The sequence below is a fragment of the Lissotriton vulgaris genome, chromosome 4_1 (assembly GCF_964263255.1).
Source record: "Lissotriton vulgaris chromosome 4_1, aLisVul1.2, whole genome shotgun sequence".
Classification (NCBI taxonomy): Eukaryota; Metazoa; Chordata; class Amphibia; order Caudata; family Salamandridae; genus Lissotriton; species Lissotriton vulgaris.
Genome location: NC_141691.1, coordinates 1713068277 through 1713092404, shown reverse-complemented (window position 1 = coordinate 1713092404; position 24128 = coordinate 1713068277). Strand labels below are relative to the sequence as shown.

The 24128-nt window shown below is 43.9% G+C and overlaps 1 protein-coding gene across 1 annotated transcript in view; it reads left to right on the top strand.

Annotated features, from left to right (window-relative positions):
- TRIQK (triple QxxK/R motif containing) overlaps positions 1 to 24128 on the top strand; it is a 413105-nt gene that overhangs the window by 226968 nt on the left and 162009 nt on the right. Inside the window, exon 3 of the mRNA XM_086965987.1 lies at positions 14741 to 14826. Within this exon, the coding sequence (XP_086822113.1) occupies positions 14741 to 14826 (86 nt within the window). The remainder of the gene's footprint in view (positions 1 to 14740; positions 14827 to 24128) is intronic.

Sequence of the window (24128 nt, the reverse complement as noted above, 5' to 3'; positions counted from 1 at the left end):
TTTGAATGATTTATTCCACACCATCATCAGCAAGATTTTTGAAATACTTGATAATCTTTTATGATTGGTCTCTTCAAGAGCATCAATGTCTCCATCTAAGCAGTCCATCTGTCACCAACAATTAGCTTTTTGGCACTATCGAAAGGTGGTGATGGTTTCAGGAACGCAGCAGAATTGAACACCAGTGTGGAACTGAATGACCCCATGGATGGATCTCTGTGACTTAGTTTAAGCAACTCATCTGTGAGATCTTGCAATGTGCTGGCATCTGCCTCATCTTTAATGATAGTTGGAAACAGGAGTTTCTTCTCTGCCATCTGAAAAATGTCACCATTTCAAGGGTTGCTCTCAGCTCCTTATTTTCCAAAGACCTGTGAAGTTGTTCTGAATCCCACTCGGCAACTTTGTGAATGAGCCTCTTCTGGCATAGACGGCTCCATAAGCACAACCGCAAACACTTCTCCTTGAGCCACCTTCACTAAATGCTGTAGTATGATGACTCTCGTTTGTGCATTTAGTAAGTCACTTATTTCTTTTCATCTGAATGTCAATTTGCATTTTCTAACACCTGGTTGGGTTGATCTCTGCATGCTGGCAGCTCTTCTGTTCGCAGTGTTATCTTGCAAGTTATTATCAGTGGCTGTGCTTCATAAACCAGGTTGAATCCGCTTTGGGTTTCCATCTCTTGGTTAGTCTGGAAGGACGGCCCGGGGTGCTAACACAATGTTTAATGAGTACTGCGTGTTAAGAATGCTTCTTTACTGAGTATTATGCAGTTACTAATATAAAATTAGCATATATTCTTACTGCATTTTAGATATTAGGGAACCTTTATGGACACATACCTTAGGTTGTAGGATAGCACTTGATTTAAGTACATATTGATTTGTGTTGGATTGATTTAAGTTAATAATTAGAAATAGCTCTGATATGCAAAAAAATAAGGATATGCTTTTGATATAAGGTGAGGATTTTGATTATTTAATTTGTTATGTGCTACCCTAAACTTATGATTGAAATTATACCTGAAATGCACCACATAGAAGATGTTAAATTGTGCCATTGTTTTCATCTGATTTTGGAATACTTTTTCCCCCCTGATGAAAGGTGTCCCAGGCCTGCAATGTATTGGGGATCTGGGGAGCCCAGGATTGTAAAGCCATTTTTTAATGATGGAATTCAAGGAATGAAGTCTTACAACCTGGTAGCTTGTCACACTGTAGAAACGAAATACTAAAGAAATAAATCATTCATGAAAATTGGCACTTTTTGGTTATTAAGACATACAGAATGAAACTACGATAATATTAATTAAGAGTGGGGACTCCTTTGAGTACATAAAGTAGTGCTTAATGGGGTGCATGTAGTTTTCTATGTGTACATATGGTAACCACTATTAAGCTAGTACCACTGCCACTCGTTGGATGGTGTACACAAAACAGAGTCAGAAGGAAGGGGTCTGACTGGTGATATGCTGTTCTCCAGCCTATCCAGGGCAGCCTCTCACAGGATCTGTGCATCTGATAATACTGGAGTTGTGTCACAGAGAGAACCAATATGGAGGTAAAGAAAAACAGCAAAAGGATTTATTTTGAAGCATAATTGTTGGCATATAATCAAAGCCAACCAGATTCAGTAATTGATTTCATAGATGAGGTTGACTTAAGCAAAGAGGAGAGTTTGCATGACAAATTAATGCAGAAACAAGTCACTTGTGGGCAAGGTGGAAGACTTAACCACAGCTGTCATTCTAATTGAGATATTTAAGGCTTATTCGGGTAAGAAGATCCATACAGTGGAATACAAGGATTAAAACTCAAGAATGCATTTGAATGCATAACATACATTTACGAACCATACTAATGTAAATATTCTGAAAATTTACTCTCAAGAAGGGATAATGACTAGCCTGTGGCAGACCACCCTTTAAACAGTCCTCAGCGGTATCCCTCTCTAAGTTCCTATAGGCTGGACAAATTAATATGTGACTAACTAGGTATAAAGGAGGACAGTGTACAGCATTTGATATCGTTTTATATTTACAGGACTGTGGACTTTCTATAGCCCAATGCCCAGGACATATTGTTTGAGGTCAGGTCTTGGGGTTGGCCTATTTGTCCTTGGGACAAATAGGCTCAACCCCCTACAGCACAAACCCTTTGGCGGCCAGTTTACAGTAACACATTATTTTGTGTCAGGGAAAGGAATTGTCTGCTGCTTAGGTAATATTTGTGCCTCTATGTAATGCTATTCAAACTTGTATTTATGGTTCATTAATAAAAGCCTTTATTATTCGGGTGAGTGCTCAGAAGAAAAGTTGTAAGCTCACTGCACTACTGACATTTGTTCCTGCATAAACATGTGTACATGTTTGCAAAGTTTAACAACGTGAAGCTACGTAGAATGCTTTCTGATAAGATGCAAATCTTTTGTGGAAGCTTGAAAGCAAAATTGAGGAGTCTTTTCTTTCCAAATTAAATATTACCAAACCAAAGCAACTAGAAAAAAAACGTTTTTCTAAAGTACCTGTGCATCATTTGCTTGATCCCTCTGATGGGAAAGGATGAATATGCGATGATATGTGTGAACCATCAACGTTTTTTTTTCTTCCCGATCCCTCTCCTTCCTGCTGGGTTTCCGGAATCCCACTATGAATTAAGTATGGTGATTTCTTATTTCTGTATTTGCTTAGAAAGAAAATAGTGCTCTATAGAATCTGAGTCTGTCCGAACGTTTCACACCCACCCATTAAGCAGGAGTCAAGAAATAGAAGGAGACCCAAAATGTTGATTTCCCATGTTAAGTGTCATTGGGAACGTTGCTCTTTGATGCACAAACCTGAAGGTCATCTTCCTGCGAAGCCCTGCTGTGTACCCAAATTATGTGCAGTCAAAAGAAGTACAGAGTATAGACTAGCTGTTGGCAGAGGCTTGCCGTCAGTTTAAGAACTACTGTATCCACAGCACTGGTATAGTTAGGATACAGGGGCTTACCATAAAACATGATATGCAATCATGCTTCATATATTTGCAACAGAAATACCCACAGGAGATAACCCATAGACCTAATTGAGACCGGGGTAGATCAAGTATAGCAATCACCAATGACTCAACCGGTAATATTTAGTAGTCAGTTTTATGAAGTGTAAAACTTCAATTGCAAGGAAAGAAAGGAAGACAACAGAAATGTGTATGCTACATGCAGAGTGGTCGGTGTTAACCCCTTCGATGCGGCCGTGATTCCCCTGGTGTGCTGTAAACAGCACGAACAGGGGCGGGCCGTGACGAACCCCAGCCGTCATCAGCACACGAGCACCGTAGTGCATGACGGCTGGGGTTCGTCATCAGCATGGAAGGGGTTAAAACAGTATATGAACAGCGGTAGTTATATCAGCACTTTTGCATTAAATGCTGATGTAACCCAAACATTCACGTGCATATAAGAGCTCATGCAAAAAGTGAACGGCTCAAGTGACACGTGAAATAATTTTAGGAACAGCGAAAAGACGGCATAAAGAATATGATTTGAAGAATGGTTACAAAACAGTATAGTGGTAATACAAGAAATGTTCCACTGATTTAAGGAACCATGAAAACGCGGAAGGATGTGCTACGTGGTAGACGGCGGTTCAACCTGTAAGCAGTTCAGGTCATCATCAGGACCGCGTTACAGAGTTTGGTCAGTGCTGTAACTGGAAAGAGCTCCTCTCGATGTTCTGGTGCACACACCTCACCGCTGGGCTATTTCAGGTCCTGGCTCGGATCCTGCAGCACTGCCATGCGGATTGTTTTTGGTTCCTGTACCCCTGGGAACCTACCGAAAACTTTGTCACTCTAGGTCCCTTAGAAGCTCATAAGTGGATTGCTACTATTTAATTCCATTTCCTGCACCACGCATACTGGAAAATACATCTTTATTGGACCCACCGGACCTCGTAAGGGGTTTCTTATGGCACGCGCCCACGCGCTTGCCGTGTCAGTTAGACCCAGTCCTGTCCAGGACATGGGTTTACTGGTGTGATTGTTCAACAGGCATTATTAGTCTCTGGCATATATTGTTATGTCCTGATGATGATCCCGGTACCGAGTTCTATGGGATCGATTCGTAGTCGACTCTCTACACCTTGACACTATCATAATTATTCATTGTAATGTGCTATGGTGTTGTTTTCTGCACTTGCTTGGAATACTGCATATTTAAATCCAAGCATATGTAAATGTTCGAGCCTTCTTTCTCGTTTTTTATTTTTCACGATGTGTATGTCTCCATTTGAATGTTGGTTGTTTTGTTATACTTTAAGACAAATATATTAAAGTTTCTCTGTCCGGATAGACAAACTTATATAGATTTCATTGTATTTCTATATTAATCCCTACTTCCCTTTCTGCTGTTAGGACCACTGTTCACATAAAATAACTGCACCCAAAGGTCCCTGGCCAACCTGATTTGGGTCCCCTTGTTTGCATATAACGTCTTAATAGATGATGACATTCTCATTTGGGAAAGAGGTGGTAATTCTCAAAGAAAATCTAAATTGTGATGTCCCGAGTTGGTATATGTGGGATATTGGAGCTTCAGACCTGTGGAGAATTCTCGGCCTGAAAAGAGATCTAAAAATCTTTCTGCCCATATCTGGAGAATTGTGTGGAGGGCATGGAAGGATAAAATAATATTACCTACAATCCACTGTCCAAAAACACATAATACCTTGTTTTCTCACTTAACTCTTGGCACCCTTTAGTAGGTGCTGTGAAGCATTCAGTGAGACATTGTTTTCCAGCTGAAGAAAGGAATTCTCCATTTCTATGAAGATGATCGCCAACTCATTGTGAATGATGTATGTGGCTCCACTGAGAAGAAAGTGGTTGAATACTCCGACAGCTGAATAGGATTTTCTTTCAACTAGCTCTGAGAGATGACCCTTCTCTGATTGGGACAAAATAATTGATTTTATTGTTCAGCTAATTTCTACATTTTGTCTCTCTGCAAAGGAAATTTGACCCAAAACTGCGACTGGGACACTTGATAAATATAGGCTTTAATCGGAATTGTTCAGCAGTGCACTTTTAGTTTTAAAACTGGATTGGCTGCTACCATGTCCCTGGATCATCATTGTTCCGCACATATACAATGATGCAGCCCATTACTGTTAGACAGGATAGACCTGACACATCTACTGCAAGGAAAAAAGCTTTCAGGCATGACTGCAGACAACTTTTTTGGCTTGGGTGTGTGGTACTATGAAAGCAAATGGTAGGGGTACTGCAGAAGTACAGCTGGCTCCTAATCTCAACATGAATGTTGATGAGAGATATAATTGATATTACTGTCACCACTCAAAAATCTGAGCTATGTGCACTATTTCTCAAAGCACTGCTTGTAGGGTGTTGCCTATAAACTGTCATTTAGTGATTTTTTTGTAGTCTATTCGCTGGAATTGGTCCTGGAAGACGTTACGTAAACACAGTATTTACTGGCAGAGGAGTAGTCTATATTATGCCCTTACTTCATTGATTCTATCATCAGTTTAACTATTGTCTCATCTGATGCACCTATGTAGCTGACAGCTCAACTTCTACATTTCTATCACTGCAGTGTAGAAGAAATATGATTAGCTGTTGACACTCCATTGAGTTAGTGCTCCATTTAACATATCATGTTCTAACATAATTTCACTCTGCTAACATACTTTGAAATAGGACCCTCTGCTCATACAACTTTATATCGTTTCATGGTGCTTCCCTTGGCTCTTCAAAGATTTCTTCAATGTTGGCTGGTGCAATGAGCATCCAGACTACTTGCCCTAGTAGCTACAGTGGCTGTCACTGAGAGGACCATTGTGCTGATGCTGTCATCTAGTCATCTAAACTGTGAAGCATGTACTAGTAAGTTCCTGCTGACTCGCCTGACTTTTAGCAACCAGACTTTTCTACCGCACCAGTGAGGGATTGTAACTGCTCCTTTAGAGTGTTCAATGTCGCCTGCACTATAGCACACTCATCAGAAATTCTCCCAAGGTTGCTTACAATACTTTTACTCCGTACCATGCTTACCATCCTCCGATCTGTCCGATATCCTCCATACGCCTTATAGTGGCTATCTGTACTACAACAGACACAAACGAAGTTACTCCAGAACGAGCAGTCCTTTGTGGTTGGCGATTGGCCAGTCCCGGCGGATCGCCCACCAAAGAGCCCCGAGTGTTCCTCTTCTGCTCTCCCTGCAGTGTATATGATATTATTTGCGCTCTGCCACAGTCCTGAAGAGGCCTTTAATAACATGGCCGAAATGCGTCGACACTTCTAACTGGAGTAGTCATTCTAAACTTTAAATACTCTAAGCAATTTGTGGGCACACACTAGGACTCAGAGGGCAAGATTGTCCCTCGTGTGTGTACTCTGTATGGACTACCTCGCCTATGGACTGAGCGACAAATGAAAAGTACAGCCATAATTGTCTAAACAACTGGGAGACTGAAAGTTTCTAGTTGGCACATTTATTATTTTCATTCAATGTTTTGTTTTATAAACTTAGTCAGACGTATGTTCTTTCCTTTTTCCTGTTTCCTACGTTGTGTACATTTATCTATAATGTATAATGTTAGTTCTTTACATCTACGCACACCCCAGGTACCTAAACCAAGAGTGATGATTAGTCTGCTTAATAATAAGTCACAATAAATGTTGCTGTGTAAATTCAAATCCATCACCAGTGATTAATGTAAGTTCTTATGGTGTAAATTACTTTTGTTACAATTGGTTCCCGCATTATACCAGCTCGTCAGTTTATACTGTCATCTGAAACACTGGCACACAAGTGTCTTCTGACACTTCTATACTTCTACCGCTATGCCGGAAGTGCCACAGCAGCCTTGCCTCATCATTTCAAAATCGGAATTCACCTCATTCCCCTGTCTGGTTTCTAGCGACTATGTAGTGTTGTGATTGTCATGTGTGATTTTTGGCAGGATGTGCCCACATAAGAGTTTTTCTTTTACCTCTTCTAATGTTTCTTACACTCAGTACAGAAGATAATCACTTGCTGCAGGACTACTACACAAATTCATACTATTGGAAAAGGTTGTGCAGAATTGATGGCTTTGAAGGATGCTGTTTTTGATTTATGTACGTATATGTATGTAGGTGATTGATAAAGTGATAAAGCGTAGACCTACCTGCAACATAACAGGCTTTGCCTGAGAGGGGTTTGCAACAAGTATATCCATGCAGTGTGGGTGAGGTGAAGGGCAGTGTTGGGAAGAGAAAGTAGAGACTTAAGAAAAAACAAAGAAACTGATGAGTGATCTGCATAAGGAGTGAGGTATTCATGCTTTAGCAAGGAGAGAGTGGCTAGCAGGGTTCACAGTGAAACATGGATGAAGGTGAGAATAGTGAGGTGGAGGAGGCACTGAAAGTATAGTTGGAGACCAGGTGGAGGGAGAGAAGTATGTCTTTACATGGGTCCGGCATCATGGTGATTGCAATGTGATGTAATGTTGGTTAGTTAAACAAATGAGTTTTCAGCTCTTTTCTAGAAGTGAAAAAAGCATGGGTCCTGGTGGATAAGGATGAACTTGCTCACATTGGAGAGCAGGCTTGGCTACTTGTATTCTCCTTTCTTCACTGCCTGATTCCTGTCTGACTCTGCTGCATATGCATGCCTCGCCTGTTCCAAGGGAGATCTTGATCTTTGTCAAGAATGCTTCCTTTGAAGTGTAAAATCGTAGTTATTCTAATTTGGGATCAGTATTCCAGTATATGACTTTCTCTGGGATCCTCATGCGCTTCCCCTCCTTCTCCTTGCCCTTGGCTTCCAACAGAAGCATGCCACTAAGATTGATTATTTTGATTCCCCGTGCAGCTCTTACATTTCCTCTTACTCTGCACCTCTTGGGGAAGAATTTGACATGGATGTGCTCTTGTTCTGATCAGTGGTGATCATAGAAGAAATTGAACTGTTCTGTTCTGCAGGGGGCAATGACACACGTTTGCCTGCAGCATGGTCATCCTCAGGGGCAGCATATTTTCCAGAAAGAAGGCCTGTGTGAGGGAGTATGAATAATCTTGTGTTTAAACGTGTTCACTCGTTTGCCACTGTGTGATGGCCACTTAGTATTTCACAGTGTCTAATTCACAATCACATCCATCTACTGCCAGCTCACATACTGCAACCCCAGCTTGCAATACCAGCTCCCCCTGCAACTTTTCTGGCTCATACATCACATCTTGGTATTCAGTGCCACCTTGGAAATGGCACTCTGACTGTCTGAGGTCGTGCCTACATTTTCATGGGCAAAAGGCACTCAGATGATGGACGGAATGCAGCGCAAATCAAACATTCAACCCCTAGTCAATAGATCTGGGTTAAATCCATCATTCTTTTGCTCACCATGTCACTCCAGTTTAGACCCAGCCATATGCAAATCAGTCTTGACCCTGGGCCTTATGGGAACAGTCCAGCCCGATCTGCCTAGACAGGTCCTACCTGGACTGGAAACAAGCATCCTGGGATCGGTTTCGGGGCATCACCCCTCATCAGCCAGGCTAGCTTAAATCCAGTGGCACAGTGAGCCTGGGGCCCACGTCTGGGCATACCTGGCGCACTTAGGTTGAGAAAGTAAAAGACACACAGATGATAGACAGAATGCAGAGCAAATCAGACATTCCCTCCCAGTCAAGAGATCTGGGTTAAATCCATCGTACTTTTACTTACGATGCCACCCCAGTTTAGACCCAGCCATATGCAAATCAGTCTTGACCCTGTGCCCCATGGGAACAGTCCAGCCCGAACTGCCAAGCCAGGTCCTCCCTGGACTGGAAACAAGCACCCTGGGACCGTTTTCGGGGCATCACCCCTCATCAGCCAGGCTAGCTTGAATCCAGTGGCACAGTGAGCCCAGGCATACCCGGCGCACTTAGGGCGAGAAAGCAAAAGACACACAGATGATGGACGGAATGCAGTATGTTGATGCTTCCATGCATTCCTGAAAGTGGCTGATGGTCACAGACCTGCTATGTCAGGCCCTGCTCACCTTGCATCAGACGCAGTTGCAGAACGCACCGCGTGGCTGAGTATAGCCCTGCACGTGATAGTAAAAGGGATCTGCTTTGCAAGGATGGCAGAGCCGAGTCTGAACCCAAGTACGTGTGTGTTTAAATCTCTTGCGTTATGCATTTGCAGGCAGAGGTACTTGGGCCCGGGCAGGCAGCAGCAGGACAGCCTGCAACATAACCAGGCAGGTCTGTAATACTGACGCCACTCTCAGCAGTGTATGCATCGGACCATTCAGCTTTTTGAAGAAGCCTTTTGAGAGACCCTGAAGTTGCGAAAAGCTCTCCACATCCAGGTGACATTCTTCTATCATGAGCACCTTCTCACGATCTGCTCCGTTTGCCCCTTCTGAGTGCCTGACCCGCTGCAGGTGCTAGTGCTACTAACCCATTACCCCCTCATGGGTCCTCCCCGTCCCAGTCCTAACAACGTGAGGCAGTCCTGCCTCCACCCAGCCAATCACAACGCCAGTATTCAAAAGTTACATAAGCCCCTCCCACCTACCGCCATGCCTGTTTTTTTTCTGCTCCGACGTCGGTCGGAACGCTGGTGCTCCTGGTTCCTGTTTCTGTTTCTTGGTTTCTTCAGGACGGTTCCGTGAGTGTTTCATTTGCAGTTTTATGCTTCTGCGTTATTTTACTGTGTGAATTTCACAGGAGTATTTCATTTGCAGTTTTTTACTTCTGAATTGTTTCCTGTGTGTTTTTCTCTCTGCGCGGCTGCTCCAGTCCCCCGGTCAGCTGCGCTCCAGTTCTGGGGTCAGGGACTCTCCCCGTTCATGTGCTGGGCTGGGGAGGGGAGTTTTCGTGGTGTCCTGGCCCCGGGTCGTTCCGGCGCTGTGGTTCTAGTGCAGCGTCCGGCCCCCACGGTCATGGTCTTTTGACCTGGGGCTGTGGGTGGAGGCTACAGGGCTGCCCTTGTAATTTCACTGGTCTCACGTTGTGTGATTTGGTGATTGGGGGCAGTGTTGCTTGGAGGTTGCTGGGCACTTCCTTTGTTGTGTGGTGAGTTCCTGTTTGGTTCGATTGCTCGGGTTCCCTCACCATGTGTGAAGGGTCGTCTTCACCTGTGCCTGTCTGGGCTGTTTCCATGCGGCATAGTTTCCAGGTTCTGCAGGTGGATGACATTTTTGCAGATCCTGGGGCTGCGCTGAATACTGTGAAGGGCTACTGGTGTTCACAAGATCTTCCTGCCTATGCTGTCCAATTACCTGGGTTGATATAGTTTCAACCTGTGCTTTTCCACAGTTGTTGGTATTGGCTGCCCAGTATGCGCTGCCAGGGCCTACTTTGCGTTGTCCTGGGGATAGGTCTTTTATTAGGGTGATGCTGGGTTGTAGCCCTAGATCCCTGGATGCTGTGGGGTTTTCGGCACAGTTTGTTTACTCTGTGGTGGTTGACCTTTTCCTTCCATGTTGTCCTGTTGGATATCCTGTCTGATGCATGGCTTGCGGCAGATACGCAGGGTTTTCCTCGTTTTCTGGGATGGTGGTTTCGCCTGGCGGACTTTGTCTCTCACTTTCCTGCATTTCCATGTGTTGCTTCTTCTTTTGGGGTGCGTGCTGGCTCTTGTTCGGCCTGTACTTCACTGTTCCTTCTCATGGGTTGTGTGGAGTTTGGCTGTTTGCGGGCCTTCCTTCCTGTCTTGGCTTGATGGGTTGAGTTTTCTCCTCGGCTGACGTGGTCCTGGTGTCTTGGTCCACTGTCTGTTTTTCTGTGGCTCCTTGGCTTTTTGGCTCCCTCTGCTGACTGTCTGTGTGGTGCTGCTCTGTCTTCCTCTCGGCCCTTTCGTGGTCAGGGGTGGGAGAGGCTGTGTTCCGTTTGGTTCCCGGCCTCTGTTGCGCCTACGGCTGCCCCTGGGTGTTGGTCGTCCGGGGCTTTGGGTATTGTTGTGCCATGGGAGGGGGGTCTCTGTGACCTGGTGGTTGCAGTTGTGTCTCTTTTTCTTTGGGTCTATGTCCCACTCCTGGTGTTCATCTGGCAGTGGGTTCCCTGTCTCCGTTGCTGTTTTTGTTACGGTTTTGGGGGCTCGGATCCGTTGTTCCTGGCTTGTTGGTCCGGTCTGCTTTCCGACTGGTGGGTCCTGTTGGTCTTCGCTCTTGGTTTCCGGGTTCCTTTCCGGGCTGTCCCCCTTTTTGGGCTGTTTTCACGGTTGCTCCGTTGTCCTTTGACCCGTGTTGCATTTACCTTCTTCTTTGGGCGTCGGTCTCTTTTTGTCTCTGGGCGCTGTTGTGCTAGTTCCGGTGGCGGAGCGGGGCCAAGGTTCCTCTTCCTCTTTGTTCTTGGTCCTGGCGCCCGTTGGTTCCTTTCTGCACGGTTCTGTGTCCCGGGGCTTTATTCCATTTGGTGCCGCTGGTCGGTTGTTTCCCTTGCGGTCTGTCATTCCCCTCTTCCTGGTGGGTGTTTTTTATTTTTTATTTTTTTGGACTTCCCTGGATTTGGGTGTTGTCTGTTTTTCACGTTCCATCCGTCTGGCTGGTCCGCGGTTCCTGCGGTTTGCTGTGGATGGGTTCCTTTCTCTGTTTCGGGTGTTGCCTTTCGGCCTCTCTCCTGTTCCCCAGGTTTTTTCCGCGGTGCTGGCTCCTGCTGTGCAGGTTTTTTGCTGGTTGGCGGTTCCGCTCTGCTTGCTCCTGTTGTTCTATGTTATGCAGGGTCAGGTCTGGTCCATACCTGGGTGGGTGACCGCCTGGGGGGTGCTTTTGGCTTTTCCCTATGTGGCTTTTGTCCGTTTTATGCTTCCACCCTCCTTGTGACTGTTATGGCGATGGTGGCGTTGTGGCCTTGCTCCAGTTACTGGGGTTCGTTGTGGTTCTGGCCATTTTTCTTCTGGTTCCTGTTCAGGGCCTTCGGTTTCTCGGGGCCTGTTCGTCACTTTGCAGGGGGTTGTTTTCACACTCCGGCTCGGTTCACTTCCCTGTTGGCTCTTTTGTGGGTCCTGCTGGGTCGCACTCTGCCCTTTGGGGTTGGTTGCGGTTCCAGGAGGTGGTGGCTGCCTCCACGGCTGTGGTTCCTTGGGTTTGCCTGTTCCACCTGTCCTTGGTGTTTCTTCTGATTGGCTCTTTGGGTCCTTTTCCGTGCAGGTTACATGGCTCTGGTTCCTCTCTCCCCTGTTCTGGTTCCTACTTTGGCCTGGTGGCTTTGCTCTCCCGACCTGGTGTTTGGGGTGCGTTTTCAGCTCCCTTCTCTCCTCTTGTTGTCCTTGGACGCCTGTCCTTGGGGTTGGGCACCACGTTGGGGTCCTTGGTGGCTGCCGAGTTTTTTGATTCGTGCTGGCCTTCCCGTGGCTATTTGCTGCTTGGGACTTCTTGGGGGGACCAGTTGCATGTCTCTGTTCCTGCTGGCTTCCATGTGGTGTTCCCACAACACTATGGCTCATTGGTGTGTCTTGTGCCTCTGGTGGTTCGGGCTCCCGCAGCTCTCTCTGGGCCGTGTCTCCTCTGTGGGCTTTGAGTTTGTGTTTGGGACTGTCTGCGTTTTCGTTTGAAGACGCTGCTTGGGCCGTTTCCTCCTGTCCTCTGTTTTGTGCCCTATGTGCTCGCTTCGTTGCGCATTTTCTTTGTTTGGTTCGATTTGGTGTGGATTTGCATGGCCCCTGCACATTTCCTTGGCCTTCGGGTTTTCTATGTGCCTTCCCTCCTATTTCTCCTCCTGCATAGTCTGGGGATGTAAGGGGGTGTGTGTAGGTGTCTGTATCGTTGGCCTCTCTGTCTTTGATTTCTGCTCCTGCTGCTGCTGGCGGGGGTCGGGTTTGGCCGGACTTCATTGACTCCGGCTCCGCTTTTTGGTCCACAGATGGTTTTTGCCCTGACGTCACTTGCTTCTGACGGCCTGGCTCTTGTGCGGCTGTGGTTGGCGTCTTTGGGCTGTTCCTCTGTGGTAGCTTGTGGAATCCCATTGTCACGTCGGCCTTCGGCCCTTGGGTGCTGTGGTCGTCTTTGGGGTTCTTTTTTCTTTTTGTGTTCTTCCCATTGGGTCGTTCCTGTGCTGGGGGATCCTACCTCTGTGTTGGATTTTCTCAGGACTATTTTTTTTACAGGGCCTTGCCCCTTCCGCTTTGTCTTCTCAGTGGGCGGCGGTTCGTGCTTGTCGGGGTCCTGGAGCCTCCTTGGTGGTTTTTGCCCCTTTGGAGAGTCGGTTTCTTCTAGGCTTTCGGCTTCGTCGGCCGGTCTCTCCTGTACTTGTGCCTTCTTGGGTTTTTGCCTGCTGTTTGGGGGGAGGTTGATGTTGCCCCCTTTTGAGCTCTTGCTGGTAGCTGTCTTGTTCTGGTTGTCAGCTACTGTGGCTTTTTTGCTGGCCTCTGCTCGTCGGTTGGGTGCTTTGGGTGCTCTGCTAGTTTATTTTTCCTGTTGGGAGTTCCGGCCGGATTGGGTTGGTTTGTGGCTTGTTCCGGTCTTTCTGCCTGTGGGTTCTTACCGTTTCCTTTGGCAGCTGGAGGTGATTCTTCTTGTTTTACCTGCTGGGGGGTCCCTTGTTCCCCCTTCCTTGGTGGTTCGCTGGACTCTCCGGTTTTTCCCACCTTCGTTCCCTGGTGTTTTTCCATTTTCTCCTGCCCTGTTTGTCTCCTGTGGAGGTGCGGCTTGGGGGATACGATTTTCCGGTTCTGAGGTTGGTCAGTGGGTGCGTTTGGCGGTCTGCCTGCCTTTTCGGTCCTTTGGGTCTGCCTCCTCCGTCTCTGGTGCTGGGTCGTTAGACACGTTCTGTGCCTGCTTCCTGGGCTGGGGCGGCAGGAGTTTTCTATCCGGGAATTTGTTGGGCGGCCACCCGTCTCGTCCCGTCCCGTCTCGTATTTGTGCTACCTTCTTGGCTTGTTGTTTTACATGCCTCTGCTGGCTGTTTTTCTGTTGGCGTCTTGGACGTTGCTGTTCATTGATCTTTACTGATTTGTACTCTGCATGGATCCCTGGTGTCCTGCGTTTTTTGTTGGTTCTCTGCTTGTGAGTTCCTCACGTTGTTAGGACTGGGACGGGGAAGACCCATGAGGGGGTAATGTCTTATTACTTACCGGTAATCTTCATTACCCCGATTAGGGTCCTCCCCGTCCCAGTCCTGTACCCTCCCGCCCTCCCGCTGTGTTTGTGTCGGAATCTTGTTGATAACAGGCATGGCGGTAGGTGGGAGGGGCTTATGTAACTTTTGAATACTGGCGTTGTGATTGGCTGGGTGGAGGCAGGACTGCCTCACGTTGTTAGGACTGGGACGGGGAGGACCCTAATCGGGGTAATGAAGATTACCGGTAAGTAATAAGACATTGTGTGACATGCTGCTGACATGTTTTACCAAGTGCTTAAGTTTAAGCCCGTGCCTGTCTCTCTCCATCGTCATAACTTCAAACTTGCATTCTCATAATGAACCCCACAGTATGTGCCCATCACATTTGCTGTTCCCAAAAATACTACAAAGTCGAGATGACGTCAGCAGAGAAGACAGAGTGCGCAGTGGTGATCTGTGCGTAGTCATTATCCAGAATGTTGATATTAAATTTTTGTTGTGTATAACTGATTATCTTTTATCAGCCACAAACTTTAAAAGTCAGTTCATCTATGGTTTCACTGAGTATGCGTATGTACTTGGGTGTAAAATGTTGCTTTATTCTGAGACCTGATAAAGCAATTCTCCTATTACCAAGAAAAAAATGACTGCATCCTACGCGTCTCTTGAATGTGCCATTCATGTTTGATTTACACTTGCAGGAAAACAAGATTACAAGAAAAGCAAGCCCGCGTTAAGAGCGACACGATTAAAAGCAGAAGCCAAGAAAACTGCGATTGGAATAAAGGTAGGCAGCGATTTGGATACTAGCAAACATTGACTTTCTATTCAAGTCTCCTTTCTTTTCCCTGAAGAACTCCGTGTGAATATTGATTTCTGAGCGATATTGCATATGACACTTCAAGATCTAAGTGGAGCACCAGAATATAAAATATTCATCACGGATTGCTTTTATTTAAAACCTCCATTAACCCTTAAGTGACCGCAGCCCTAATGCAAAGGCTTGTAAATGTTTCTTATATTTAATGCAGTGTGCTTTTCATTCAGGCTCAAGGCGAACGCTCAACATGCTTTTTTCGAATATAGCAACACTGTACTACACATTCCTTTGGCGGATTGAATTAAACTAATTGATTTAATAAACGTATTTCTCATAATAAGACTAGCAGATTTCCTTTTTAGCCTAACCTCATTTAGTCATTGTATTCCTAGATTCTTTTCTATTACTCTATTTTTATTATTCCTTTTCTATGTCTGCTATTAATTGTTTATATGTACCATTTTCATTTACTATGCCCTAGTAAGTGTTAGTACACACGACGTATCATCCTTCTGATGCACAAGAATCCTACAACAACCTCTATTGGCCCAGTAATTGGGTATGATGGTTAGAGGTATGTGGATAGGTTTAGCTCAAACATAGCTGTATAAAAGTCAGTGCTATATAGTATGGGAGATGTATTCTTGTTGTAAAAGAGGGCTCTGGGATTGCTGAGGGATAGAAGAGGAAGGCTGGTGAGCATAGGGATGCTGCCAGTTGAATTTTGGTTGGGCTGAGGGGGTTCCATGTTTGGAGGGTACTGGGTTGGTGGGCATGACCACAGAGGCAGAAACGAGGCAGTCGGATAGGGAGTGTTGCAAAATAGGAAGTTGTGGCAAGGAAAATAACTGAAGGAGAGACGCATGAGGTGAGGCTGCTTTGCTATGGAAGGGAAACTATCTTTTGAAATTGGTGATCTACCACAATGAGGTGTTTCTTGGAGAGTCGAGCTATCAGCAAGCTGCATTTAAAATTGCATTGGCCCGCAGTATCGGGTGCGTGAGTGTGGCAATTATAACTTTTCTGGAAAACCATGAAACCTAGCCAGTAAAAAGGTTGCTTTTCAATAAGTTTTCGTACATTACCATCACTTACTTTGGCCCACAAAATGTCTTCCAGGTAAAAACTGGAGGAAAACCTTGAACCCAACTTGCACAGTAAAATGAGGGGGTGTTGGAGGGAGGGGGTGAGTGTGTGTGTGTGTTTTTTTTAATATAGTGTGATCCTAGATTGGAAGTCTTTTAGCTCAATGTCTCCCTTTGATTAATATGTGCTGTACAATTCTACGTTTATGCACCTTAATCTATGGGGCTCAGTGGTATACATCCACATCTGTATTTGAATTACTGTTAAATTAGATTTTCAAATCGGGTGTGAAAAACAACAGAACCGTTTAGTGCATACACAGTTCTGTCCTTAATAGTCACCCATCTGGCATTCTAAAGCCCAGTGTTCCCAGCACTAGCCCTAAACGTGTAATTGCTGTATTCTTCAATGTCATTAGATCCTAAGTCTTTGCCTCCGGATCTGCTATTTACAACCCAGATGGTTCTTTTCTTGTGCCTAGATAGGATTTAAATGGACAAAAAGAGCGTTAAACATTTCCACATTTCTAGTAGAGCACAAGGTTTACATTGACACCGAAATATTACCCACAATCGTCCGTGCAAATTCCGTGTGACCAACACCGTAGCACCCCTATATTTACTAATGGTACAAAAAAGGATTTCACTATCTGATATTTAGTTGGAGGAATAAAGGGAAAATATATGGCACATTTGCACCTTACTCACGAAGATAATCTGCTAAATGTCCCACTGGTGGGTGGTGAACAGAAATCAATCAACAGTTAATGCAGACTTAGTTAAGTACCTCTAGGGTTTGTGAATCGTCACAATTAGTGCATATTTTGGGGAACATAGGGCTGTTGAATTTACGTGTCTGTTCACAAATTACATGCCATTGTGTGTAACTGTAAGTATAGTCATCTTTGAGAAAATGCTCACCGGTATGCCGTTCTTTATTTATTCTTGTTGCAGCTGCATTATTTAAGATAGCATAATCTATTAACAAAAACATTACGAGCGTTGTTTCCTCCCCAGAAGTGTTTTAAACGTGAGTCTAAACAGATGCTCTGGACTCAAATGTGTCATTTAAAAAACGATTTTCTCTATCAGGGCCGGCTCTAGGCTCATGGTGGCCCTGGGCAGGGAGCGTAGGTAGGGGGCCCGGAAGAGGGGGTCCGGGCGGGGCGGAGCGCGCAGGCCAGTAAAGAGGGGGGTCAGGGAGTTTAGAAGTGGAACAGAGCCAGAGGCCGCCAAATCCCTGCCAGGGGCCCCCACGCAAATATGTATCCATCCTCAGAGGATTAATATATTAAGGATATATATTGGTGTGGTGGCCCCTGGGGTTTGGTGGCCCTGTGCAGGTGCACAGCTTGCACATGCCTAGAGCCGGCCCTGTCTCTATAAGTAGAACGTATCCTTGTTTATTTCCAAAGGACAACTGATTAGTTTCTACAGGCCACACCTTTCAGCAAAGGCCGACGTATTTTAGTCAAGCATGACATCTGTTCAACTACCTGGTTTAGCTATTTGTCTTTTACAAGTTTTATCTCTGTCTGGCGACAGTGACCTCCGACCCCGTGTGCTGCTCGCGGCCGCGTATTGCTTTCGTGATGGAATTCCTATTACCAAGTAGTTCTTTGTTTTTGATTTCGTTATGACAGGCATTACATAGCATATGCAGCTAAAGCATCGCCGTGAAGTACTCCATAGTATTATTCTAGACGAGGGCCCTTTTTGTGACGCTTTTAATTAAGTGAGGTAATAGGGTAATACATTTGCAGCTGAAAGGCAGACTATAAAATGACCGCCCTGTGCGATGTGCGCAGCATTTGTAAGCCCAACGATCCTGTGTTTGCTAAACAAATGTAATATGCTTGTTATTTTTCTGGGTGCAGCATATTTGGACTTTTTGCGTTACTTTTCCATGTCAGTTCTTTTTCCTCCCCTTGTTATATTCGTTGACATTGCGCTGCTGTGCTATATAGAGAATAGTCGTGCTTCTAAATTGGGATGCAGAGTGGCTGGAATCTTGAGACGCACGGCACTCGCGACTAGTTTATTCATACTGTATTTTAATTAGACCGAGCACTATAAAGACTAGCCTACTTTTATTCTAGAACAGCCTTTAAGATAAAGTTGCTTTCAGAATTGCTATTTAAAACTTGTATTTTAATTTCCCCAGCGAGTGATTTTATCCACCTTGATAATGTCAGGAAACAACCGAGGGCTAATAAAATTCCGAAGAGCACGCGCTGAATCAGTCCCTCCTAGTTTTACAGTACATTCTTTTTGGTTTTTCGTACTGAACATGTATACATACATATTTTTCATTAGTGCGAAAAATTAAAGCATTATTTCTCTAAACGGCCACCTACTGTAATATCTGCAGCCTGACTGAATAGTAATTAACCTCCTGACATCAGCACAAGGCACTTTTGACAAAGAATGTACCGGTGACCCCCTGGGGTAATAAACTGGAAATTGCAATCACGGTGCCTTCGCCCATAATTATAAATTATTGCAAGGCACTACTGCTGCGATTGTCATTGTAGAGAGTGCTTGCTGTTAAAGGGAAAACACAACACATTGAAATGCACCTGGACAAAGAAGGGCACTTAGGAAGTCTAAATGTAGGTTCGATGAATGCCTTCGTTATTTGTAAGACTGAAGGGTGGCCCCAAATGATATATTTTGCTTAACAATCGCCTACGTTTCGGAAAGGAAGTCCGTGGTATAGATCAATCTGTAAACATATCACCCAGCCACAATAATGCCAGCTTGATTGCATGAGGTCAAACGGTCATGAAGATTTTTACATCAATCGGAGTGGGTGTGCTTAGATACCGCATAGCATGCCGTGATGTCCGCCTTCATATACATAACAGGGCACCATTCTTCAGAAACGTAGAAAAATATGTTTATATATTTTTCGACTCTTGATTTATTTTGTGTGATAAGTAATCCTAAGTGACGCAAAGAGTGCTCTGAAGACAAGTGCCTGGGTGTGCTGGAGGCGAAGCAAGTTTATTACACCCACCCCACAGCACGTTTTGGGGAGGGACATAAGACAGAAGTTCCTCAAAAAAACATTGTGTGTCGGCTAATACGAGAATTTAACATGGCATCAAAGGCCCTTGACAGCACTCCTACGCTCAAATGACAGTAGACCCACAGATACATTTTTTCTTCTGAATAAATTAATTGTTCTTTTCTAAATTTCTGAAGTCTGTTTTTAGGACTGTTTGTGTTCATCGTGGAGTGATTGTCAAGATATTTATGGTTTCTTTACTCTCAGCTTATTTTTTTTGGATAGGCAGACATTTGGAATGATATCTCAGTATAGGTGCAGGACTCGCACATTTGTTGGGAGTCTCCTCCACCGCATGTTCGTCTTGACTTCAGAATTATCTCTTGCAGACAAAGAATTAACATACCGTGACAACGCAAGATGTATTTGTAAAACTTAGGCTGATCCGTGGTTTCTTGGTGCTGATGTCTATTCTTACCCATCTCAGTGGTCTTGGAAGTTGAGGCTTGTATTTGTCATTGTATTTTTAACAAATTCCAACATTTGTACTTTCCATAGCTTTTTTGGGATCCTTGCCTATTTAGATCTTCTGAGTAGCCTCTAAGTCACTGCGCCAATCTAAAAACGGCCGAGTCTGTTAGGTACATTTTATATGATCTTTGCATTCATACATTATAACTTTAACAGTCACTGTGTGAGGATGATGCCCATACTGACATGCATATCAAGTGCGTGCATCGCATACTTCTGACATATGGCGTAGGGCATTAAAGCATGTCGGGCCTGTGATCCATAAATATAGAAGATGAGAGCAAATTTGAAGCTTGCAAGGAGCATGCAATGCTTATGGCGTGGTTTTCCAGGTGGCTGTTCTTTCGAATGTCATAGTGACGTTTTAGGGACACTTCCTTTTGGCTAGGGTTGTGCTATAGAAAAACCACATACATACATAGATACTTACAGTGGCTTTCCTTATCTGTGTAGAAGTTGTACATCCTGTTCCTTTATTTAATTTTGGGTAGTTGACAGTCGATAAAAGATAAACTTAGCAGTAAGGTGCAATCGAATGTTATATTTGGTGTAATCACTTTTATCAGTTTCTGTGTAGTTGAGAGGAAAAATACTTATGGGATGTGAAATTGGAAATGTTGCATTTGCATGACATTTGTTACTTTTCCCCGAGAAAAATCTCAGCTCCTGGGTCAAGCATCTGCCACATCACACGCATATCTTTCTGACTGCACCTATGCTATTAGCAAAAACAAAAGTGCCTATGTAGCACATGCCTCCCACACATACACTGTTTTATTTAAATTTTAAATATCTTTTTATACTGCTTGCTCTTTTTAATACTGATTACTCTTTTGTATTGATTTTTATTAATCACTCAAATAAAGTATTGTCATTGTCAGTGGGAGGGATATTGTGTTATTGTTTTGGTGGTGCCATCTGACCTATTCCTGTCCAATCATTTCGGCAAATGTATTTCCTTCATGGTAGTCAAGTTGAAGTAGGCTTATGGTTAAATAGTAAATATGGGAGGAACAAGAGAGAGTCGCTAGCAAATGGGGAATACTTACTCTCATATGGGAAAGGTAAGTATTCCCCATATACTCCATAAGGAAATTGAAGGAAGGGTTTTGGGAGTAACATGCCAATACAAACACACACTACCAGACGAGAAAGACCATTTCTGTTCACAAACTATACTTTTAAAGTTATTACAGATCAAAAGGTATCAGAATAGTTGTAAATGTACTCCAGCCTAACCTTGGAGTAAGTCAAGCACCACACACGGTTGCTCATAGGTACTGCAACACACTCCCATAGAAAACAATGTAGGCAGGGAAATAAAATGATACCCCAGAGCGTGGGTACTCACCGACTTTCTCTCAGGGGCCACATTTACAGTGTGGTTTGAGGCATTAGACAATGCTATATTTCCAAATTCGATGTAACTACAAGGGAGTTGGCATGGAAAAGCACAAAAGATTTTTCAGACCTTAGTATAAGTTCAAGTATTATCACTCATACTAGCCAAAGAGAGCTCAAACCCCTCTTTATCAACTCACAGCAATACCATGTGCCTCGCCAAAGTCAGCAATAACACCAAAGGATGTCAATGAGAAGCCGAAATGTGCTTAAAACGAAATTCGGATCAGAAGTCACATAACAATTGCCAGTGACTTCCCACTTCTCTACCATAATTTTGGTCGGGACAAGTATTATAAATTAATTTTAAAAAGTGCTGAAGCAAACCTAAGGAGAGAGATGGAAGCTGAATATTGAGATGAAGCGACTCCGAGTGGACAAAGAGACTGCGGGCGGAGAATAGGCTGAGGGCGAAGAGGACGTCCTTGGCAACACAGAAACGGTAAGCTTCCCAAAAGGCCCTTTAAAAGTCCGATGTTAAAGCACTTACAGCTGACTTTCAAAGGGCCTTTTGGGAAGCTTCCCACCAGTGCTGTGTGTGACGTCACAGTGGCGGGCACAGAGGCCGGCAGTAAACACAGAAGATGGCTGCAGGAGCATATGTAGTGAATACGTCACGTATTGAATACGTATTCACTACGTATGCTCCTGCGGCCATCTTCTGTGTTTACTCACTGGAAACGTAAAAACGTCAAGGTATGGTCCACGAGCCGCCAATGAAGACCTGCCGGGCTGCTGGCGGTCCGCGGGCCGTACTACGAGTACTATTTTGACATTTTAAATTTATACACCCATATATTTATTTTAATGTAAAAAATTATCTATGACTGTTAAATACTTTATTGTTCTAAAAGTTAAACATAATTACAATTGTGGATTAGTTATTTAAACTTTATTTATGAATTACATTGATATATTTAAATTAATCTCGTATCAGATGCACATTTAATTTGATGAGCTAATTTGCTGTCAAAATTATAATATTGGTTCTAGTTTGAAATAACATTTTTAAAGTTACATTTTTTTATTTGTATTTTCAAGTAAAATATTTGAAATATTTTTTAATAACTAATAAGCATTAATAACCTCTTCTATACTTTCCCATATGGAGTTCACTGCCACTGTAGCTGAGATCATCACCTACGTGTGAAAAGTTACTAGCCTAGTTTTTATATTTGTAAATACTCCTGTAGGAGGCCCCATTCCCTAATTTGAGCAGATAAGTGTAGAGTTATACCTAGGCATATTATTATATACAGACATGAGTAAATAGCAAACATTGTAGAGTTAAAACCTAGGTGTACATCTATACTTGAAATGGTGAGTAGCAATAGTGTAGAGGTACACCTAGGTGTAGTAGTAAATGTACTCGTGAATAAATATACACATGTATGCTTATCTTTGTGAATAGGCTGTCGGAAAAAAAGACTAGCCTATAAATACATTTGCTAGTTATTTTTAAATTAGTGCCTACAAAGTCATTAATTCACATTTACTGCTGTTGATTACACAGTGCCATGTGTTGATAAACTCCAATAAAGTAACTTTATATAATAGAATAATTTAGTTAGTTAAAACTCACAATATTAAAAAGCTCCATTATTAAAAAACATTTAAGCCTTGTTTTACATTCATGGTGAAAAAATAAGAAAAAGGTGTTTTTACACTCTAAAAAATCATAAGAGTCACAATTGCATTTTGGTATAGTCCATTTCTAAGTTTGTAAATTCAGTGTACCTCAATATGCCAGGCGTGGTTGTGACTTGGCAAGTGACTTAGCGGGCTGTCCTTTGTTGGATTAAAGTGCTGTTGCTTGCTGTACTTTGGATGAACCATGTGGCTAACTCATGAGTCTTCTGGCCACTATATCAAAATACTTTGTTAGTTTGCAGTTTAATTTAATCTCTTCAGGATTAAAGCACAGCATCACAGACTGCCTGCAACCTGTTATGTCCTTTTGGTTCCATAAACCTCGAAGTAAGGAGCGCCTTATATCCATCAGGTTTGCCAGAAGCAGATTATATGTATTAGGTCCTCTTTCCCTGTACTGCAAAGATGGCAAAGGTGTTTTTCTGCTCCCCTTTTCCAAGGTGCCAGATAGGGTAGTATTGGTAGGATGCTGAGGCGCAAGTTTAAAAATTTGTTTTTTGTCGTCTGCGTGAGGCCCATTTTCAGGTATTCCTGTGGCTTAAGAGCTTTGTAATCTGTCAGCACTGTCCTTCCATGAGCCCTCTTGGACAGAATTTCTTTGTCATCTATGGATGATATCATTTTGGTTACTTTTGTTACCACTTTTTTGAAGCTTTTGATATCTGTGGATGACTCCCAGAGATTTGTTAATCCCAGGTTCTCCAGTGATTCTTTTAGATACTTCCTGGAGGGTGAGTTCTCTCAGGTAGACAGTTCAGTCCTGAGGTGGGCGTTTAAGGATCCTTGCTCGGCGCCTCTGATTTTGCCCCAGCTTTTTATATAGGCGCCTCTTCTCTCCATCGTTTGTCTCTGGAGACCGAATTCGAGGTGGATTTGGGCAGGGGAGATGTAATTTGGCAGATGGAAGATTGCCCTATATGCTCGACTTATAGTTTTGTCTAGAGCTGTGGCGTCTTTCCCTTGCATGGGTTTGCTGCCGTATGTGAGCATTGGCTGTAAGCGTGCTCTAATCACCTGTAGAAGGGGATCCAGTGACCAGTCGGGGAGAACTTTCTTCAGGGGCTTCATTGAGAGGTAGAATTTGTGCCCTTCTGGCAGATAGCCTCTAGTTGATGTTTGAACGAACCTCTACTGTCTAAAAGTACACCTTTATATTTAAGTGGCTACATGGTCTAGCCTCTGTCCGTCCAGGAACCATGCAAGTTTCTTTGTTTTATTATAATTCACTGGCATGACTTTTGATTTGTTTAAGCTAATCTTTAGTGCATTATTTATTGAGAATTTGTTGGTGGTTTCCAGGAGATGTTGAAGTCCAATGGGGGACCAGCTAATTAGGACCAGGTAGTCTGCATATAGGCGATTTGATAGTGGGATGTCTCCCAGCCACGGAGCATGCGATCTGGTTTTCTCCATTTCTCCAGGAAGATCTGCGAGAAAGAAATTAAACAGCATGAGGACTAGGACGCATCCTTGTTTTAGACCTTTGGTGGTTTTGATTTGCCTTGAAAGGTGCGTTCCAGATCCCAGTTTAATCTTGATCCAAGTTTTGGTATGTAGTAGTATCAGCTGTTGTAGAAGTGGCCCGGGAATCC